The 23,217-nt window shown below is 39.1% G+C and overlaps 1 protein-coding gene across 7 annotated transcripts in view; it reads left to right on the forward strand.

The window, feature by feature from the left end:
- The window catches only part of TLN2 (talin 2), a 142,992-nt gene extending 129,889 nt beyond the window's left edge, over nucleotides 1-13,103 (forward strand). For all 7 annotated transcript variants that reach the window (XM_041468778.1, XM_041468777.1, XM_041468776.1 and 4 more), the window contains 5 exons: nucleotides 4,533-4,658; nucleotides 6,406-6,468; nucleotides 6,563-6,745; nucleotides 8,921-9,046; nucleotides 10,023-13,103. In XM_041468778.1, coding sequence (XP_041324712.1) covers nucleotides 4,533-4,658; nucleotides 6,406-6,468; nucleotides 6,563-6,745; nucleotides 8,921-9,046; nucleotides 10,023-10,151 — 627 coding nt within the window. In that variant the 3' untranslated portion in view covers nucleotides 10,152-13,103. The remainder of the gene's footprint in view (nucleotides 1-4,532; nucleotides 4,659-6,405; nucleotides 6,469-6,562; nucleotides 6,746-8,920; nucleotides 9,047-10,022) is intronic.
- Nucleotides 13,104-23,217: the final 10,114 nt, after the last annotated feature.

Genomic DNA, 23,217 nt, shown 5'->3' on the forward strand with positions numbered 1-23,217 from the left:
CCCCATACCCCCCCCCCCCCCCAATGTCTTAAACTGACACAAATAGCATGAGCCATCTTCATTTTCTGCAGCTGGGAATCATCTTATCCCAGAGAACAATTTCAAATGAGACACACTCCTGCTAACTGCTGCCCATGCTTTATTGTACAATGCTTATTTTGTTTGCTTTAAATCCTGGTTGTTTGGCTGCAGGTCAGTGTGCTCCCAAAATGCTTAGTCCAGTAGTCCCCAGCCCCACTGACACCCTGTAAATATCTGTATGTCTTCTGAGCTCATATCTTGGAAGAACTTTGAGGATTCTCCTGAGTAGCTGGTGTTACTACTGTCTGTAACACAAAACCTGTTCAGTATTCTCCTTGCAGTGTTCAAGGTGGGAAATGATCTGGGAAGCAATGAGATCTTTATGGTTTATCATGCAGGAGTTGGCTGTCATGGTTCCTTTAAGCACAATCATTTTTCCTGAATGTGGACTCTTATTTTTTCTGTTTTCCATTTGGAGAGTCAGTTGTATTGCAATGCAGATACGTGTTCCTTCTGTTACGCAAATATGCTACTTCCTGTAAAATAACAACCCCCAAAACTAGTAATTTTCAGAAGAAGAAAACTATTTCATCTAGTAAAATCTTCACGCTAATACTGGGCAAAAAACACTGAGGTATAACAGGAGACAGCATTGCTGTCCCTACCCTGTTCTGTCTGCTCTTCATGCTTCTGTGCAGGCCTCTGCCTCCAGACACGGGTGTCTTGTCAGTAAGAGTTCCCTGCTGGTAGCTTTCAGCAGTTGGTCCTTTGTTTTTTTAACCCAAGATGAATCAAATCTGGATGCCTTTTTCTGCAGGACTCTGTGTGATATGTTTGATATATTAGGTTGTTATTTAATCCAACTATATATCAAACATATTCCTACAGTGTCCTGCCCTGTCTCCGGGGGTTTTAACATAGTAGAAGGCAATGTGAAGGAGTACAGTCACTCACAAGCAGGTTTAGAAGACTTCCTGTAGACTCCTAATCTAATCTGGTATAAAATACATACATGGAGTGCTCCTGTATCAGTAGAGTTGCTCTTGGAGGGACTTCTAAGTTGTGTAGGGCTCTTTGTGACAGTGAGCAGCAGCTGTGCCAAGAACTGACTTTCACTGAAATGGTTATTGTGCTTTCCATGGCTCAGTGCAGTAACTTACTCATATTAGTTTGCTCATTATAAAGTAGATTAGAGGTGCTTGAAAATAAAATGGTTTGTCTTTCGCAATTTTTGCTACTGTTTTGCAATGAGACTGGTGGCTCATTTGTTTTCCTATTAACCCTGACTTTATTTATGCTACCCCTAATAATGGGATGCTGTAGAAAAATGGTTAAAATACCCTACAAAACCATATCTTTTTGTTTTGCTTTCAGTGGCATAATCAACATTTTAAGGATAATATATTCTAAAGACTTTGTCTTGAGTCTAATGTTTGTCTGTTCTGGTGACTTAATTTTCCAATCCATTTATAGCTGTCCATGGTTAATAACAGCATATTAGTTCAGGCGTGAGGAAAATGAGATGCTGATCTTCATGGTGGCTGCTTGAGGAAGGAGAAGCTAATCACTTTTGTCATAGATCTGGTTTTCTAAAGAAACCTGCTCTAAAATCTCACAATGTGATATTTTCTGCCATCATTGCTCTCAACTTCATTCATGAAGACTGTGAACTGACACATTGTGAAAGTACTGTTTACAAGTGTGAACTTAAGACAGTCCAGGAGACACACTCTTTTAACAATGGGAATGGTGGAATATTTACTTTTCTTGTAGGGCATTTTGCTGTGCCCAGTCTTGTGCTGCTTCCTGTCCTTATTGCTAAGGAATGCTCTTGGTAGAGCTTTGGCAGTAACACACTGACAGTGCTGGCTGAGCACTGCGCCTCCCCCACTGAGTATCCAGCCCTTAGATGTGTGTCACACCTGAGAATGGTGGAGGGAAAACCACAGAGAAGGACTGGGAAAGAAGGATTTGTTAGAAAATATGAAAAGCCTACAGGCATTCAACAGTTTGAGTGCTATGTAAGGCTGCTCCAAAAATAAATTCTTCACGGAAGGGATCAACTGTCAAGAGGTTTTGTCCCAGAAGTAAAAGAAGTTGTGAGATGTCAGAAAATGCAAGACTTGGAAGTTTGAGAAACTTGACCTATGGCTTGGTCTCCCAAGCCCTGGATTTCAGTATAATTGGAAAGAAAGTGACTTGGTAAACAGGGGAGAAAAAAATCTGAGATACTAAGGTTTAGCTGTCTGTTTTCCTGTTGAGCTTCACCTGCTGCTCCAGAGTGGAAGTTAATCCAGCCATTATACAATGGCACTCTGATAATGCAGGCTTTGATTTCTTGGCATTCTCTTTAAAAAGCACTAATTTTTGCTAGGGAATTGTGTGCAATACTTAGTCTACTCACTACCCTGAACTGACTTACAACTGCTTTTGTTCAGCATCTTTTTGGTGGCTGTTTTTTCACAAATTGAATTCCATTAGGGCACATACACAGCTGTCCAGTAGATCACACTATGGCCATGAGCACTTTATTAAACGTCAACAAAGACTGACACCTCCTTTGTAATAAATAAGCAGATATTGAAGTTCTCACTCATTTAAGTTTGAATTCCTGACACTGCTGACATATAAAGAGTAATGCGCATAATATATTTTATGTTGGAAATGAGAATTTTAGAACTTGATAGCAAGAAGTCTTGGACAAAAGTAAAAGTGCAATAACAGTCTGCTAAATTGACTGTCAGTCAGTGGTATTTTTGTTGATATTCCTGTTTGTCTTTAGTCAAATCAAAGTCAAATATGCATCTGTTTTAATAAGGACAATAATTCTGATAGATACTCTACTGGATTCCATTTAATCACTCTGGCAATGTCATGACTGAAATAACAGTTTCGTAAATAAGGCTTGAGGCCTGTAGAGGGCCAGTGTGATTGTACTTTGGTATAATAATGGTCATGATGTGGCATTGCAAGCACTGCCAAAATTTTATGTGGAACATGACTTGCTCACTTTCCAAAGCAATTTCTTTTATTACAAAGACATATACTTTAGTTGATGGGAATAGTCCAATAGCAAGGCAAGACAAATATTCTTTCATGGATTAGGTGGCTTTTCCTAAAAAAAAAGAAAAACATTAAAGTGCCAAACACCTTTATCTACACGTCAGTTTTGATTTTCAGATGGTTCAGTTTTTCTGGTGTCTGTGGATACTGTTGTTTCATCTCCTGGACTTTTAGCTATGTGACAGTTATGTGAAGTGCTGTAGGACTGAGTGCTGCTTGATGGGTTGTTTTGTAATTACTTATCATTATCCTTTATTATTTTATAATTGACTATTTCATCAAACTGCAGTAACAGGAGAACTAAACCTGACTTAAGTTTAGATGGATGTGCTTAGACTTGCAAATGAAGTGCCCAATTTTTTAACTCCCAGCCCACCTGGCTGGTGTTTCTAAGGTTAGTTATGTGACACAAGAATGTTGTGGTTGTAGTTAGAATAAACCTGTATTTCACCAGCCTTTTCTCTCACAAAATAGGATGTCCTGATACTGTAGCCACTAGCCCTACTTGTCATACAGCCTTGGATTCCAGTGGGCTTTTTTTGTGGGTTCACCAAAAAAAAATACATTCTGTTGGATTATTTTACATAAAAAAACTATCAGAATACAAGGCCCAGGCCTGGTTCTTTTGAAATAATAATAACTGTTCATCTCTATCTAATTTTGTTAACTGTTCAAAGGCTAGTAAGCATGCTTAGATGGACAAATGTTTTCAATATTTGTTTAAATTATTTGAAGGTCAGGAAAGTTTTTATAGAACAATAAATTTACATTTTAAATAGTAAGAAACCTCATTAGGAGGTGTTGCACATGCTTGTTGAAAGACATACTTGGATGACTGAAGTGTTCCAGACAGACCTTTGGAGCTTCCTACCTCCAAGATCACAGAGCTGGACTGCTGCACAAAGCTGCTTTCTGTGCAATGACAGCTCTTACTGAAAGCTGTCAAATCTATGCTCTTACTTGGTACCTACTTTACATTCCTTATTGCAGGTGAATGAGACAACACATATTCATCATTGTTCTTTTTCAATGCCTTAAGTCTTTAAGTATTCAGAAAATGCTTTCCCTAGTTTAGCAGTCTTGGAAGCCACTATTATGGCACTACAGAGATAATCTTGATAGCAAATACAAGAAGTTCTTTTCAGACCTGCACTTTTCTGAATGTAGTTTAGAGTAGCTCTAGTGGAGGTAATGCACTATAAAGCTGATGGCTTTAAGTATCTTGTGTGATGCTCTGTTTCAGTGTGAGCAGGCACAAGGGCAAGCAAATACTTTATGTTGACTCCCAGCTTTAGTCCACACAAAACTCCTTTGCAGAAAATGATGTTATAGGTCTTACTGACTTTACTGATGTGTTCCAGAATCTTCTTGTCTTTGTATATGTCCTCAGTCTTGAAAGTATAATTGCTTTCAGGTGAATGTGTAACATTGTTTTTTCTTGGTTATAGCAAGCAGATGAGACTCTGGATTTCGAAGAACAGATCCTGGAAGCAGCTAAATCCATTGCAGCTGCTACTAGTGCCCTTGTGAAGTCAGCTTCAGCAGCCCAGAGGGAACTGGTGGCTCAGGGAAAGGTGGGTAAACAGGACATGTAACAACAGTAGTGGGGGAAAGCATCAAAATTTCATCTAGTTTCCTAAAGGTTCTGTTCAAAACAGTAGGAAAGGAGCTTGGGAATAACTAATGAAAATGTAAATTGCTAACTGCTCATTACAATACATGGCCCAGACCTGTTTAAAAAATACCACAGTTACATTTATTCAAACCTCACAAGTGTAATCAAGTGCTTGACTCTTCAAATTACTCAGTTGTTGGGAGTTTTGCTGTGAGGGTTTTTCACTTCATGAAGATCTGTGATTCAAGCTGGTAATGTACAGACCCACACAACAGTTTGAGGATCCAAACCCAAATGTCACCATGTACAATACTGCTCTGGACCAGAACAGCAAAAGGCCTCAGTAATTGTGCCCTCAGTGCCTTGTGATTCAATGGGGACACAAGCCTGCATGTGAATTCAGGACATTTAAGTGGCCATGCCTGTAGTTACTGTTAGAATCAATGCAAGGAGTGTTTACAACACGGGGCATCCTTTTGCTGTGATCAGAACTGAGATTCTGTAAATCATTTCACATCCATCACTATTTTCCACAGTCAGTATACTCTGAAAGATAAAATCTAAACATCAACCAGGTGTGTTGCCTGTGAGAACAATTTATTATAGGACCATTGTTGTTGTATAGCTATGGTTTCCATTTTCACCTGATTATAACTCAGAGCAGGCTCTGTCATCCCACAATCAGGCTACGATGTCTGCTTCAGCCTGGGTTCTGGAAAGCTTGTGCTTTTGTTTCTAACAGGACCAACAAGCACTTCATCCGTGGTCTGCTTAAAAATACCTATTCAGTGGATGATGAGGCAAGAAAAACTTGAAACCTAAATACTTTAGGGACCTAGTGGGGTTTTTTTGTGTAACTGATTTTTTAATTTTTTTTTTAGTTACATAAGTGTCACGATATTTATGAGAGGACATATCTTCTGTTTATGTTGATGCTGCACTTAGTGATTTGATTTAATTCCCTGGAATTTTCATTATGCTTAAATGCCTGTTTCCATTTCTTTTAAACCACAAGTTTTTGGACCATGTTTACATTTCACATCTTCCAGCTTCTCTCCAAAAACCAGCCAGATGCATGCAGCTGGGGGTGTGGGTCTGGCAACCAACTCTAGAGTTTAATTGCTTTCAACTAATATGGGAAGAAAACTGTCTCCAAATTGTTGCTGGTACTGCTGATGCCATGAACACTTCAGTGGAAAAGCCATGCAGAAAAGTGGGCTGCTCTCCTAAAGTGCCATTATTAGGCATGAAGGCACTTAAGGGGCTTTCCTGTGACACTTTCTGATCTGTGCCTTCCCACAGTGCTCAAATCAGAAGACATGAAAGAATAATGTTAATTCAAATGTATTATGGAGAGAGAAGTAAGTTATTTTAAAGCCTGGGACTTAAGGAACTGCTGCTTCAGCTGTGGCTTCAACCACCAGTAGTCTGCTAATTACTGGTTGTTCTGGTAATTACTTCTGTGTGTTCCAAGAATGGGTCAGCTGAAGCAGTATAGTTAGTTGGACACTTCCTGAGCAGGCAGATGTGTGCTGGAAGCACAGTTACTGTGACAACTGACTTCCAGTTGGATTTTCTGCTCTTGAATGTGCTGAGCAGAGTCATAGGTACAGGTGTTTCCTTTTTTTCATGGATTACTGCTTGTCTGAGAGAGAGTAATTGTATTTTCTGTTTTCTTGTAAGTCATCTCTGAACTGTTTTTTCAGGTTGGAGCAATCCCTGCAAATGCAGCTGATGATGGACAGTGGTCTCAGGGACTTATTTCTGCTGTGAGTAACTACTTCTCTTGAGAAAACTGGCACGTTCTCTGAAGAAATAATGTCCTGTGGGAACACACAGTGACTTTTTTTTTCTGCCTTCTAGGCCCGAATGGTGGCAGCTGCAACCAGCAATCTCTGTGAAGCAGCAAATGCCTCAGTTCAGGGCCATGCCAGTGAGGAGAAACTCATCTCATCTGCCAAACAAGTTGCAGCTTCTACAGCACAGTTGCTTGTGGCTTGCAAAGTGAAGGCTGATCATGACTCTGAAGCCATGAGGAGGCTACAGGTACTTGTGTTTTAATTACTGAGAGCCCATGGCAGTGCTATGTAAACAGAGCTTCAGCACTCCAAGATTATGCATGTGTTCAACAAGTATTTCTCTAAGTGCTAGCCTGGGCTGTGGTCAGACTTCCTTTGTTTCTAGGAGTCAAGACACAGCAGGTGCAGATAGAGCATTTCTAAAATGGAGAATCATTGTTAGACAAAAATAAGAGGAGAATCTAACGCAACATCTCAACTGAAGTCTGAGTGAGCTTCTTTAGATAAAACTGGTTCCCTTTTATGTTACACATCCATTTCATGTGGAGCTTCTCTCAGCTGCTGCTGAATTAACACTGTATTTTGATGGGTAAAATCTAAAGTCTCTAAAAGTTTTGTTTGAGGATGGTAATTTTTAAAATGACTACAGCCTTCTCTGACATCATGCCCTGCAGGCTCAGCCTGGAACATACATACAACTATTTCAGCTGCCTTTTTTATACCACCTTTGGTGAACAGTGAAAATTCCCCTTTTTCTTGTACTTGCACAGCTGCTGCTAATGGACACTCAGTGCAACAGTTCATGTATGGCTAGGCAGAATCAAATTCAGCAGAAATACACATGACTCAGTATCTGTCTGAGCATGAGGAACTGATGTCATCATTTTTTTTGAAAGTAGAAAAACGGTTACAATATTTAGGAGAAAAAAAATATGTGAAAAATCTGTTTGTTTCTACAGAAAACAGTGGAATGTCATAGGGCAGTTATAGGGCTGAGATGGTTTTAGTGCTTTATAATGAATCCTTGTTCCTTTGAACCTTCAAAGTCAAAGACTGACTTTGCCAAAGGGTGTGGGGAAGGTGGCAGTAACTGGAATAGTGCAATTTGTTCTGTAATAGCTATGTGCTAAGATGGGTCCAAAGGAATTTTAAATGCAGAACAAACAACAGAAACAGGAAAAATTCAACTACTAGAGACTTTCTCAGTTCTGACAGGAAATTTGGGGTTCTCTGTCATTGTGGGCAAATATTATTAAATACACATCAAATGTGAGAAATTGGAAGGGAATGTGAAAAGGAAACAAGCCCAAGCATGGACTGAAATTGAACTCTGCCATTTTACCAAGCTTCATTTCAGTCCCAGAATGAATAATGAAAGGAAGAGCAGTTTGCACTTGGAAATCATGTCCTTTATCATAGCAAAAACAGTGAGTTGATGTCTACTAAATATTTTTACTGGTGGACATGCCAAAACTACTGAGACTTTTCAGCTGGCTTTGCCCCCAGCAGAAATGTTTTACATAGCTTTAATCAATAGACTGGATTCAGGACTTAGAGTGTCTTGGTTTTTTCCTTCATACCCCAATGTGAACTGCATTTCCCATGAATGTAAATTTGGAAAGCACTGTTACAGAATCTTCCAAAACTTAATGAAGCAATTGGAAATGTTTCCATTCTTTCTGGATGAGCTCCAGACTGAGCAGAGCAAATTTTAAATAATTTATCCTTGGATCATTTTGGTGAGGAAGATTTGAAAGTGAGATGCAGCTGGAAATATGGGATAGGGCCAGGGAAAAGCAGGGGGACAGGCTCAGAGCTGGTCCTGCCTAGGAAGGAGGGAAGGTTGGAAGCTGTGCCTTCCCTTCCCTGTGCCAGTGTGTCTCTAGCATGTGGGAGCAGGCTGTTTTGGGCTGCTGGCAGTATCCAGTTCAGACAACAAAAGATGTATTACACATGTTTGACTGTTTCTCTCTAGAAATCTGAGAATTTTTAGGAAAAAAAAGTTTAAATGTGAGATAACCATGGCTGTGGAAGTTGCTAACTTGCCCTGATTGAAGTCCATTAATTCAAAAACGTAATTGTTTTACAAGATCTTTATACAGTAGTTTTTAGTTTCTGTTCTTCTTTCTCAAAAAAAAAAAAAGTCTGATCAGCATAATATAACTCGTAATTTCATCCACTGCTTTATTTCAAACTGCAGGGAAAAAAAATCTCATTTGTGACTTCTCCAACTTTCAACTTCTTAAACAAAGGAATTTTGTTCTCTCTGTACCACTGATTTTCAAAGATTAATTTGCTTTTCACTGGGGAAAAAACCCCCATACCTTTCCTGTACAGTCAAGCAAAGATGTTTGTTTGATGTTCAGACAAATCCATATTAGTTGTGTATTCCTTATTACTAAATTTCTTCTTTTTCTCAAAGGCTGCAGGAAATGCTGTCAAGCGTGCATCAGACAATCTCGTCAGGGCAGCCCAAAAAGCAGCATTTGGAAAAGCAGAGGATGATGATGTTGTGGTCAAAACAAAGTTTGTGGGTGGCATCGCTCAGGTTGGTACAATCACTCCTGACATAAAGCAGGGAAAAGCCATCACAGAAATGAGAGGTGTTACAATGTCCACCTGCTGCATTGCAGGCTGGACAAATCTATTGAGAAATCTATAATCAATTACTTGATGCCTCATTATCATGGAACCCCTGACATAAGGGCACAGTGATGTCCTGCATGGTAGCTGCACTTCTCCAGTGAGCATTGCTGTAATAGCAGTTACCATTGTCCAATTGCTTTTAGTTTTGTTCTGATTAAATGAATGGATCTTTTCAGGATTCTCTTATGTACTTCAAATGTTCCCAAATCTTAATGAAACAGTGATTTTGCATATATTTAAGCAAAGAAATAGAGAATGAGAGATAAAAACCAATGATGTTTTGTTACTGTGACCATAGTAATTATTGGGAAATTATAACAATATTTAAAAGTAGATTTTAAGGCTCTGAGGTACCAACTTCTAGATTCCTTTTAATGCATGAGGTACATCATATACTGTACTTGCTACTTAAAAGATACTGGACTTGATTATTTCTGCATGTCTCTACTGCTGTCATTTTTTCTTTGGCACTCTGAGATGCAGGAAAATACTGTGCATACCTGCAGTAAGGAATGTTCAATTTTACTGTTACTCAGACATTCTGAGATACAGAATGTTAAGATATGGTGCTTATTCTACATGTTCTAAACCCCCACCCTGCTGAATGTTGGGAGAATGAAGAGCTGTAAAATTCATCATGGGTGCATGGTAAAACTATAGTGGTAGATTCTTTTTTTTCTTTTTTTTTCAAGTGGAAATGAAATACTTTTCTTGATGGCTAGTCCTGGCATCTGGAAATATTTGAGCAATTCCTGATGAAGTCATTGAAATTAGGTGCTTCTCTGGAGAATGCTCACGTGGGCCAGCTGTGACTGTGGTGTCATAGAGAAAGAAATACTATTTTTCAGACAGTATTCCTTGCTGCTTCTGTTTTCTAGATTATTGCAGCCCAAGAAGAAATGCTGAAGAAGGAGAGAGAGCTGGAAGAGGCAAGGAAAAAACTGGCTCAGATCCGCCAACAGCAATACAAATTTCTACCCACAGAGCTGAGAGAAGATGAGGGTTAACTTTAACCTGCTGAGATTTTTCTTCCTTTTTATTCTTTTGTTTTCTTTTTTTTTTCCTTTTTTCTTTTAAAGAAATAAGCTAAAGGGGGACAGCACATTGAGAACTGCTCTGACAGCATACTGATATGCCAAGCACTTAGCTAAATAAACTGCCTGTCATAGCTTTGGATGAGCAGAGGGCAATAAACACTTGTTCTTTCCCACCTGCTCAGCTGAGGTGCATGATGATCAAATAATGGTACAGTGTTAGGTTCATCATTCCTGTTCCTCCCTTGATTTATATCTCAGGAGAGAATGTTTCACTTTTTACTAAAGATACTAAGTCAGTATTATTGTCACTTTCCTGATGCTTGAGGTATTTATCGTTCCTTGACTTGTTCTAAAATATTGATAATATTAGGAAAAGAGTCAAGAAATCTTTCATATGATAAATATCACATGAGCTGGTGGTTGTCCCCCAAGTACCCTTGTAAAAAGAAGACCAAGATGGAGAAGGATGTATAGCTGAGTGGAGAAACACGCACGAGTGTGGGTTTGAAGAAGAAGCCTGTCCTCTTTCAGTGTTATATAGCTGGTTCACCCCAAAACTGGAGGAATTGTCTCTGCAGCTGTTTGCACTACTAGTATTATTCCTTACCTGATACCAACAAGCTTCTGCTTGTACAGTATTTAGGTTTACATAATGTGGCAATAGCCATTCTTTAAAGAGCTCAAAAAACAAAGAAATGGAAACCTTGTCACTGCCTCAATAATAGCAGGTTCATGAAAGAAAATGCTGTTTCAATTATATACCTCTAATGTGTGACTACTTTTACAGTATTATACACACATACACATGCTCTAACATTGGACTGAATAGTTTGCATTTTGTTTTTTTATTGAAATTATCTGGTTCGTACTGTGGTATTTCTGTTAGAATGTATCTCAGTTAAAAAAGGGAAATGCCCAGTACAACAAAAGACTATCACAACTCTTGTTATTATTTTAATAATTACATTTATAATTATTATGTTTTGAAACCTGTGGGAATTGTAGGAGAAAAGAATAAGTGATTTACAAGTAGATTTACAGTTTTTCCTGTAATATATTTTTTAAAAATTTGGACTCTAGAGAGTTTGTTTTCATAGTTGCTATTGATGAAAAAGTATTCACCAAGGAATTACAGAGAAGGAATAGCAGCAGTCTATCAGCAATCTTTGTGCAGAAAGGTACAGTATGCTCTCAGTATCTCTGTTGTGACCTAAACAATAGCAACTTGGGTAGAGTAACATATTTTACTATGTCAAAAAGAGAACACAAATCACAGCAACTTTAAGTAGTTTGAATAACTACAGAAACACCATCTCTCCTAACAGTAGTTTCCAACATGTCTCCAACTCCACTCAAGCCCTCCTAACAATAATGACAAGTCTGTTTAGGTCAAAGGATGTTGCCCCTCCAGTCCTTCTGAAGGCTGTGCTGTCCTTGCATCCAGCCAGGTACGTTCAGCTGAGCCTGACTTGTGTTCTGTGCATACCCACCTAGTTGTCCTTGCTGCAGAAAACACCTGTCTTGTAGACTCCCCAGTAACCCCCTAATGGTAGATTCATCAGTTTAGATAGTGCTAACTCCTCATTTAAGTTACCTGCATGAGACAGAATTATCAGGAATTTTGTTACACTAGTACTAAATATATAGCAAAAATCTGCTAAAGAATTAATAAATATTGAAGTGTAAAAAGGTTTTTATTGTCTCTTCTCTGATACTGACATATTTCAGATTCAGTAGAGTCGCTGGAAAATCTACAATCATGAGAAAAATATGGTGTATCTCAAATGGAATCACTGGCATTGACAGATGTGCTGTGATGTGTAGGCTTGTGTGCAAATGCAAACCCTGTACTATCAGAGATGTGCTATTGGGAGTTCTTTCATTTGCTACTTCAACACAGTTCGGGTTTGTGTTCAACTCGCTGTGAACAGTGTCACAGTCTGGAATCCTCCACCAAGAAAAAGGCTTCCTGTAAGTCTTTGGGCAGAAGGCTAAACTGGTGTTTATTGTTGTAAGACCTAAATAAAGACTGCTCAAGTGACGGGGATTTTCTGCTCCTTTTGGTAGGTTCAACTCCTTTACAGCTTATGCCTTTCCTTTTCTTACCTGGACAGCTTCACTTTCTGATCTCTTTCAGAAAGATCTGCAAGACAGATTTGCTACTACTTCCCTTTCAACCTACCTTTAACTGTTATTTGATCTCATTAAAGCATGAAGAAAGATGATGCTCTCTTTAACACCATGCCACTATTTTATTGTAGGGATAATACTGATGTAATATACTTGGGTCAGGATGGTATTTGCCAGTTTGATATAAACCAAAAAATCCTTGTCAAATGCAGCTATGTATGGAAATTATATAGCTAGAAAACTTTATCCGTATGTAGAAGGTAAGAGCATGTTCAAACTGTGCTCCAGAGAAAAGTGTTTGGGAAGTCCATTTTAGCACAGCTGTTTTGAGACTTCTCTATTTCTGATTTAGTGCCCCCTCTTACATGACAGAAAGTATTTTTTCCTTAGCTGGGTGCTCGATAGAGGAACCACAGTCAGGTGAATAGCTGAGCTGGACAACTGAAGTATTTTTTTACTCAGAATTTTAGGTCTTCATTTGTGAACCATTAATATAAGGACATCCAAAGTCTTTCAACTTATTCCTTGCTGTTATAATTTGCAGTTTTGCTGAAGTTCACATGTGAACATCTGTGGAGTTTGGAACTAGTCCATCCATTTCTTTGGCATGGGAACTTGCAGCAGGAAGTGACAAGTTGGAGTAAGGGGTAGATGCTAATTAATAAGAAGGACAGATGTTTACTTTGTTCTGTTAACTTGTGAAATGATGAATGAGCTCTGTTGTATCTCATCCTTCTTCATGTGAAATTCACTCTGAGAATTGTATGCAAATTAAAAACAAAATGCCTCAAAGTTCTTTGTGTACAAATACTGTAATGTCATTTCCCCAACTGTTCAAAAAATTGAATATTTCATCGTTTGTCTAAACTTTTATACTCAGAAGCCTCAAAAGTTAGAAAAGTTCTGAAACAAAAACTGAATTCAGACTTTTTTTCTTATGTCCCTTTCCCTTTGATTTTCTGCATGTTCATTACTTAATTGCTAATGAAGGGAGGAGTACAATCTAGAAACCTCCTCAACCTATATATGTTGAGATCATGAGTGCATTTCTGTTTTTCATCAGTCTTATCAAACTGATAAGATGTTCAGCCCAGGAGGATGGCATTTACCATCCCTACATATTCTGTAACCTCTTGGGTTTTGGGTTTTTTTCCCCTTTAGGAGTGGGCTTGGTTTAGGGGCAGGTAGCTTACACTGTAAGTTTTCTCCTTATGTAATTGCATCATGGTTAACAAAGAGCATTATCTGCCCATAATTGTCATGATTTCTGAAACCTGCTTTTCCATATTCATGTTACTTACATTAAACACATTGTGGCTGGTCATGTTAATGGAAGAACACATTTCTGTTTGGCACAGTTTGTGATGCCAAATGCAAAAACTGTTTAGTCACATGAGTCACCACTCTGGTAGAAATTGCTCTCATTTACCAAGCTATAAGTGCCATTTTGTCACTTTTTAAAAAACATTTTAAAAAATAAAAAACAGTACAAACCCCTGTTTTTTCTCAAACTAGCACTTTGTTGCAGTGGAAGAACCTTCTGTTCAAGATAGTTTTGAAATTTTATGCTGAAGTTTCTAGGGGTTTCAGCTCTCACTTTAATGTCTTCCTTTCCTTTTAAAGTTTTAACCCCAAGAGTGGCACCATGAAGTTTGTGGTTATGCTGCCACACCATTTTGTGTAGTATTCATCTGGCCATAAAAATAAATAGGTAATATGTTTTAGTTTGGTCTTCACCAACAATAAGCCAATAAGCCCCTTGAAAGATTTTTTTTCTTTTTTTTTTCTCTTTCCCCTTTCAGGTATTTGTGACTTGTGCACACTGGTGGTCATGCAAAGGAATATTTTTCTCCCTAAGCAAAATAAGGCTGAAGTTGCCTGCAAGAGGTTAAAATTCCAAGGTGACAGAGAAGAATGTTCCATTTCTAGTTCTGCTGCACAGAGAAAACTAGGAGTGCTTACTTTATGATATATCACTGTCTTTGTATCAGGTATCCTTTGGGACTGTTCAATACCCTTAAAGTACATGTTAACCACGCAAATATATGGAAAAATCAAACACCAGTTATTCAAGGATGTTCAATACTTGCTGTTGTTCAGGTTTTTTTGGGGGGAAGTCATGTTTTGCTTTCATATTTTAATGATTTACATTTCTAAATGTAAAAAATTTGTAAAATTTGACATTTTTCCATGTCAAATACAACTCTGTGTACATAGGTACTCCAGTTTTCCGTAGGAAAACTGTGCCAGAACTCTTGCCACTGCTCAGCTGCGCTATACAAGTACTTTGATGTTGTTACCAGAAGGGGCTGTTTCTGGCATAATTACACTCACGTCAAAGTGGGATCTTTTGGGCATCCTGTGTGCTCATCAAGTGGCTCACCAGATGTGTGTGTTCCATCTCTGATGATGTGATAGCTTTTTCCACTCATTCTTCATGACAGAAACGACTGGAGAAGCTCCTTTATCAGTGATGGCTGGCTGAATAATGAATTGGGGACTGTAGAGGCCCTAGGCCTGTTTTAGGCTAAAATATTTTCAAATATCTGTGAAAATAGATGCTTTAAGCTACTAAAAAAAAAAAAAAGAAATTTAGCAAGTTTGCTGCCTGTTTGTCTTTTTGGTGTAGCACAATTTTAATTTGTGTTCAGAACATTCTAGGCACTACTTTAGAGGCTCTAGGAAAATTAATCCTTTTTGCTTGCACAGTGTTGCCTAACCACAATGTTTGACACGCCTGGATCCCTTTTGACCTTACCTTTCTTTACAAGTTTGTTTGCCTTTGTCCTTCTCTTATGAAAGTTAGATTCTTTCCTCCTGGAACATCTTTTATCAATACATACACTTCAGTTTTTCACCTGTGCAAGTCAGTTGTGTTTAGTGTGGCAGGGAAAATACTACTATGTGGGGTTTAGCCACATACTGCCTAATTTGGATGGTGTAAAGTTTATCTGACAAACATGATTTTATTTCCATCCTGGTTATTTTCTTGATTTTTAAAATGGATAACAAGGGCTGCTGACTTTGTACCATTCTAAAATGTCCGCTGTGAGGGTTTATCCAGGTGAAGGAGGTTTCTTTTGGCATGGTTATATGTAACAAGTTTTGCTATGGAGTTAAACATCTCTTTATTAAAAAATTACATGGAGCATTAAGTTTAGAAGGCCAGAACTTATGATGATGAAAACTTGCTCATAGTACTGAATCAAGTATTAATTTAACAGTCAGAGGCATTTTCAAGTTGTGAAAAAGAGGCTGCATTAAGACAGTGAGAAAATGTCACTGGCTATTTTCTAAATACGTTTGTTGCTCTTAAAGTGCTGAATTTAATAAAACTAATTGGAATCTTTAATGCCACACAGATCAATATTCAGCACTGCCTAGGCTGTTAGTATAACCCTTTTGTATAGAATAACTGCCTGTACTATGCTCCATCTTCTCTGAACATGGTTCAAAATCAGGTCTTTGTGGCTGTTTGTATTTTGTGAGTGGCAACTGACCAAGTAAAAAGGTTAGCAGGGAGGCTTCTTGCAGCATTATAGTTGATGGTATTTGCATTCAAATTGCACTGCATATTCTAAGTTATTGATTAAAATTAATTTGGATATAAGTCACCAAACTGTTGACCTGATTAAGTGTTGGAAAGAATGGTCAGATTCTGGGGCAGTGGGTACGTTATAAATGTGTTTGCACTGTATTGTACCCTTTCCAGTTCACCCATAATACATTATGTGTATTAAGGATGTACTGCCAGACAGTAGTTCATCAGCCTTGGTTACAAACCAGAAAAAGTATTCAAGTCCCAGTTCACCAAACGCTGCAGCATATATTTACATTATTTTTTTTTTTAAATCTTTCATATTCTGTCTGCAATACAGTTGCCTCAATTTGGAATTAAGCCATGCTTAAGAGATTTCTAAATGACAGTGTTTCAGACCTCAGAGAGACAATGCTTGGCCTGGGGGCTTTACTGCTATGCTGCTAGAACCACCTTCTCCATCATACCCATTCCAAGATCACCACAGCAGATTTCAAGCATTAATAAAAATAATCTAGTCTTAGAAACCCATTTCTTACTTGTCCTTTGTAGAGCACTACAAATGAGCAACTCCTATTTTAAAGATGGCAAAATTATGTTTCAGGAAGGGAGATCATTTGTTCAAATCCATAGAGCAGGTTGCCCTGAATGCAATAACTAGTCCAGTTTGTGTGATCTACACAGAACTAGATGGACCAGTGGGGGCCATGTTCAGCAAAGAGTTAATACTTATATTCCCATCTAGTTCATATATACATTATTTTGTGCATTAATGTTTCTGCACTCTGTCAGTTCCAGAGAAATCAAATGCATTCTTTATTGGTAACTGTATAGCAGAGGGACTTACACAGTGATTGTGATTAGAGCCAAGAATAACCATCTCTCACTGCCAAGGTTTTAGACAAACATCCTGTCTTCCAAAGTTGAATTTAAGCTGCAAGAATCTTTGCTCAGTTCCTTGGCTTTGCCTTATGTTGTAACCACTTCTGTTAAGGCACCAGCCTCAGTTCCCTTCCATTTAGGACTTAATGCACTCTTTTTCTCTGGATTTTTCTACAAGAGAAGTGACAGCTTTAATAATTTGGACAAAAGCTTTGCAGCTTATTTAAATCAGCCTCCTGCTTTCCCAAAGCTTCCTGGAAAATATGATGACAATCCTGAGGCACTGAAGCCTTTAGTGTGACACTTTTAGCCACAGAACCTGTTTTGAAATTTAGTCAGAGATGCCTTTAATCAGCTGCAGTGATTCTGGTCTGTCTGAATTACTTACTCTTTGCCTTCAGCTACATAAGCATGAGTATTTTCTCTCTTCTAAATATTCATCTTTTGTTTGCATTTTTTAATGATAAATGAGTTGAAATGACACTATATTTCTAAAAGGCTAGCACAGTTTCTCAAGGTCCAGTCTGATGATTATGTTTTAAGACATAATTTTTTTTAAGACTGAACTTTTGCTTTATGAAGTCAGTAGTGATTTTAGCTAAATGTTTGTGTGTGAGTGTAACTTTAAGAATGTTTCTTTTTGTCTTAGAAAAATGAAAGTGAGTGAGAACTTTAATGGCATGTTGCTGATCTCATATATATTGCTGATCTTTTCTGATCTGGGACTTGTGTTACTGAGATTTCACATGTGAAAACTGTGGGGAAAAAAAATAAGAGTTCAACAAGATGACCTCAGAAAAAGAGCTTCATCGGTCATTCCACTGTGTTTGGCTTGCATTCCAGTTGCTATACTCTATCATTTAGTGGTGATAATAAGGCTATTTAGGGTAATTCTCAAACTAAACCACTGCTGTGACATGCCTATGATGCTTCCAGATGCTGTAGCTCAGCAATTCAGGCCACAGAGAAAATTTTCTGGTTAGTTTCTTGACTGCTCAGGAGCCATCTCAGATCTCGTCCAAATCACAGGAGTGGCTCTTTACTACATGACCAGATCCCTCCTATTTTGGTTTGTTCAAGATCTTCTTATTTGAAAATAGGCTAGATGCAGACATTTATCTTCATAGGATGTCCTACTTCTCCCCTGGAACTGGAAAAACTGAATATGCTGAGTATTTTGTAGACTAAATGTTCTGTAAAATAAAACAGGCTGCCATTGAACCCATCTCAGAAGAGGTCAGGCCTATTCAGATCTTCTTCCCTATCTTAAGGATAAGACCCATTAAAAGAGAACCTTCCATTTGGTCATTTTTCAAAAGTATTTGCTTACAACAGAGTTCAAACTGCTTGATCCCTGTGTAGATTCATAATGAGTAGATTCACAATGTCAGTTGATGAAGACAGCAGGTACTCCCCTTCATTGTGTTGTTTCACACCCTTCCTCCCCCCTGCCAAACATGCTGTGTGGTTCCTGGTATCCTGGCTGCCTCTGAGTGGAGGGAGAGCTGCTGGATACAGAACAGAAAGTTGCCTGTAGTTTCCTTCTGGGGCTGTAAGGGCAGGCACAGGTTAGGGAGTGGCTTTGTGATTTGCAGAGGTCTCTCTCTGGTGGTTCCACATTATTGCACTGGAACTGAGAAGCCAGCACAGCTTTGGATATGTGGGAATGCGTCCTAGAAATGGGGCTGGCCAAACACTGCAACACAGGCAAGTCTAAATCCTGTGCTGGAGACAAAAAAATAATCCCTGTGACCAAAGATAGGGGGTCAGAACATGAGGTAACAGCTTTCCATCCTTTAATAGACAAAATGAAAGACATTGCAGCATCTTTACTGTATTGCAAAAGGGAAACAGGATAAGGACTGGGGGAACTTCACTTGGATTTTCCTAGCAGGTAAATGTTGTGTAACTTTCAAGTTCATAGAATGGTTTAGCAAAACTGCAAAAATACATTAATTGAGACAGCAAGAAGACCATTTGAGGCTTGTTTCAGATATTTGCTTCCAGAAGGATTATACCATCTCTACTTGCCCCTGCCAGTAAAAATGGCAGTGTCAAAAGGGTAAGTTAAACTTGCAGTGACACCACTTATGGGGAATTACGGAATTATATTTAAAATCAGGTGAACTCAAATGTTGTTTTAGTCCCTTCTGATCTTGCAGAAAAGTAAATAGTGGATTTTGAGACATCTGTGCATTTCTGAGAGTCCAAGCCACCTTAGAGTTCAAACAAAAATATATGCAGTAACTGGGGCATGTTAAAAGCCATGACTTCATTTCTTAGAACTTTAACAGCTGTATAGCTCAAAGACAAATAATTCATCCCTGGCTGTTCCCTGTAATAACACAGACATCCAGAAAATGCCTGGCATTTTTTTGTTCACTACTTGGGATCAAATTCATCTGATTTTGTTTCCTTCTGGACTAAGAACAGACTATTCTTTATGCTGCAGCCCTAAGGAGAAATTTTGCATCTCGCTGCAGCTTTGTTTCTACACATTAGAAAATTGTCCCTGGAAAATTGTCTTGTGTTAGCAGTACTTGTCCAGTCTCATGTCCAGCCCCTTCCATCAGCAGTGAGTTCCTGTTGCTTTGTTTAGATTTTCAAAGAAAAATGCATCTCTTTGCTCAAAAACCACTTGGCAGCTCTTCAGCCTAACTGCTTCCCCAGAGCCCCACGAGCTCTGTAAAGAGCTGCTCCTGCAGGACTCATTGTAGGGACCAGTTTTGAATGCTCTGACACCTTTTTTTTCCCCTGCAGAAACTTCCATGGTCAGAAATCTTGAACTGCTAAGCACAGCATTTCAAAGGGCAGAAATTCTGAAATCAAAAGGAAATGAGAGTCTGTTCTGAGAGCCAAAGGAAGAAGTGTTTTGTTTAAGCATAAGAGACTGAGCCAGATATGGCTCCACTGCATACAAACAGCAAGAAGGTGAGTGCAGATTTGGAAGACAGGGTGCTATTTAAATTCACAGTAGTGTTGGCATAAGAGGAATTGATATGTATTGGTCCTAAATTAGATTAGGCAGGAAGAAAATTCTGGACTAGTCTTTAAGAGGTCAAATTGCTTTGACATCAAGAATGGGAAACAGGCTTTAACAGTCACAGTAAGGGTTTGGCCTCAGGGCCTTTGTGTCTCTGCCCTTTACAGAGTGTTTACTTTGTGATGGGAACCCAGTGTTAGGGTTCCAGGGTAATCATCCTGAGTGACTGAATCTAAACATCTGCCCAGATTACTTGCAGTACCTGCAGTCAAGCCAATGCATGTGCAAGTGTGTTAGTGCATCCAGTCTATTTCTCTGCTATTGCAAGTACTACTGTAGAAAACTTTTTCTGGTGATTTCACCCAATCTACCAGTTTTAATATACTTTTTAATGCTTTTCTGGAGATCCCTGTAGACTGCTCTTAAAGGTTTTTCTTGTCAAGAATCCTGGGTGTTTATAACCTGCCCTTCAGTATCAGGTTTATGTTGACATCCTTACACTTCTCTCACAGCCTGGCCACCTCTTCAGAGCTTTGTTCTTCATTCATGGTTTTCACTGCCCCAAATCAAATATAATCTTGAAGTTGAGACTGAGTAGAAAAGAGAAATTTGAGTGACAGAGTCACTGCTGCTAATTTGCTTTGATGCTTTTGCAGCCCACTGCTTCTTGCAGGGGCCACTTTCCAGCAGAGCCTGAACTGCTGTTGAAAGCTGTGTTTCCTGCTACACACAGCTCTCAACCAAAGCAGAAATCAAAATAAGAGCAAACCCAGTGCAGACTCTGGCAAAGATCACCCTCTCTTCATATATAAAAGGGAAGCATTTAGCCTGACCTCATAAAAGACAGAACTTGAAGGACCATTCTACACTTTGAAATTCTATCCTCAATGGCATGGGAACAAAATGCTGACTTGGGAATTTCAGCAGCTCATTTCGTTCTGCTCAGCCCGCTCTACTTCCTGAGCATGAAGCAGCTATTGCATCATCCCAGGAAAATGAAGGTTATTGGGTCACTGCCTGTCCTTATAATCTGCTCAGCAAGGAATTTCACAAGGGTATAGACTAGTGCCCAGAAAAACATTTAATAAGATCTAGAAAATTATGGCTGCTACAAGCAGAGGCCTCTTAAAAGTTTGCAGGAGGCCTACCGTTTGGATGAGTTAGAAGCACACCCTGCTCTATAAATATCACTTAAAACCAGCTGCTTCCAGGAGCCAAGGAGAGAAATAGCTAAGGGAGAGAGTCCACATGAGTTAGCTAGAAGCTTAGTACCTTTCTTAACATGCAGGCCTGTGTCAAATGGGGGAAAGTCACTACCAAGATCCTACTTTCATCCAGAATGTGTCAGGTAAACTCCACCCTGGAGTGCAGGTATGGCTGAAACTTGATGTAAAACAGTACCATGTCTTCCCTTGCAAGTGTTGTATATTCTCTGTATGTGAATTTTCAATTCCTTTCATTTGAGAGACAGAACAGTATCTGGATTTGTGTACCAAACCAAAAAGGACAATTCCATGGCTTTGTTCTTCAATTGGATTGCACCTTTTCACTAGGGAATAAATCCTAGGATTTAAGGAAACCACTCACCTAGTGGACAAATGCCACAACAGACAAGATTAAACCTATTAATAGCAGAAGAGTGCTGTCACTGTAGAAACTCATGTGTCTTGCAGTCTCAGACTCTCTCTCCACTTCCTCTGGTGATGATTTGACTGTGAGCTTGGAGCTTTCCCCTAGCTCTTCTTCAGCCAGCCTGCTGGTGCTGACAGTTCCTGTATGCCTGTGTGAATGACCCATTTCTGCTGTCTTTGCACTTGATCGCTGGGAGGGTTGGACTGTAAAGCATTTCCTACTCACATTTGTCCGCTCACTCTCTTTTTGCCCACCAAAGAGAGGTGAGTTAATGAGAAAGTGATTGTTTCAGGAAGTGATTTTTGGTGAAGTTTCACTTTTTCATCTTCCATTTGTTCCTTGCTTGTGGACTGAACGTAAGAGAAAAGCTTTGTGAAATTTAACAGGTGTTTCTGGCATACAGCTGCTTGGAACCTCTTAATTTGGCTTTGCTTGAGAGGAGCAGAGGGACTGAAGAGAAGAAGGAAGGAAGGAAGTAGGAAAACTTCATCATCCTGCAATGGACTCTCTGGAGGATCTTTCTTTCAGCAGCGACTCACAGCTGACCTCATCCCACCAAACAAAATTAGCTTTGTTGATGTTGCTCCAGACGTGTCTCCTCTCAAAGCTGCTTTGAGCTGCAAGCACCTCTGGCATGAAGGTGGTCTGGGAGCTGCAGAGTCTTCAAGGCAGGGTTTGAGCTACAGCAGAGCATGAGATCAAGCCACACCCTAGCAGGGGTGGCAGAGATGAGCAATGCTCCTGCTTTGCTCACTCCCAGCCACTGATGCTGTTTGCACTGCCCAGCTGCAGGGATGTGCAGTGGAAAACAGGAGGAGTGTTATTTCTAGGAAGAGTTGCTGATTTCTCCCATTTGTGTCAGCTGGTTCTGTGCCTGAAAAAGCTCTGCTTGTGCTCCACCACCTCATCCCAAACCACGACTACAGTTCAACCTCTTCAGCAAGCAATGCTGAACTGCATCAGAGTTTTTCTTCAGGTGAAGTGTGAAACTGCAAATATACTAGTGAGCACAATTCCACACAGCATTCTTGCACTATAGAGATAGATGAAATTTTTACCAACAGACAGAATAGTCAAAGCTTGAAAATATTAGAGAAATAATTTCTAGTTAGTAAGTCCATTTTTATAATGGGTAACGTGAGAACAAAAGGCACAGGGGAACAGAGGTTTTGGAAAATGGAGCTTAATACTAAATTATGTATTTCATATTGTTTTAAAAAAACCCAACATAAGCAGTGCCTTTGATTAGATGAAATCTAAAACATCTGCAAGAACTCCTAAATAAACCATGGAAAGTAGGAAGAATTCAACAAATGTTGGGAAACAAAGGAACAAGGAGCTGGGTGGAATTTGTGTGTCTGCTTTAACATGCTAAGCTCTCCCCCATACTGTTGTCACTATTGCTACACAGAAATTGTACTTTCACTCTTTGACTGTGTAAAACTTCCATTAACATTGAGGATTTACAGCCCTCAAGCCTGAGAGCTGAATTTCTTCTACCACTCAGCTATATGGCTCTTGGCAATTTTCCTCTCTTCTTTCAGTGAATATAGGTAATGGAATTAATTTTTATTCTTCTCTTTAGAGAGAGGTAATCAATGTTTAACTTGGGCAAAGAGTTAATTTGGCATAACCTCTAAACTATTTTAAGTCAAAAGGATAACACAACAGTTTCAAAAATGGGATAACCTTCAGTGTTAATTCTGCCTCTTTTTAGGTTATCTTTTAACCTATTTTGCTTCCTCTTTATTTGTATCTCCAAAGACATTTGGGTGAGGTAGACCAAGCAGTGAAAATCACCTTCTTTAAACATACCTTGGAATAGCCCACAGTTCAGATCCAGCACAACACTTACCCCAAGTTACCAGCAG

This window comes from Pyrgilauda ruficollis, unplaced genomic scaffold (genome assembly GCF_017590135.1).
Source record: "Pyrgilauda ruficollis isolate IOZ18807 unplaced genomic scaffold, ASM1759013v1 scaffold23, whole genome shotgun sequence".
In the NCBI taxonomy this organism is placed as follows: domain Eukaryota; kingdom Metazoa; phylum Chordata; class Aves; order Passeriformes; family Passeridae; genus Pyrgilauda; species Pyrgilauda ruficollis.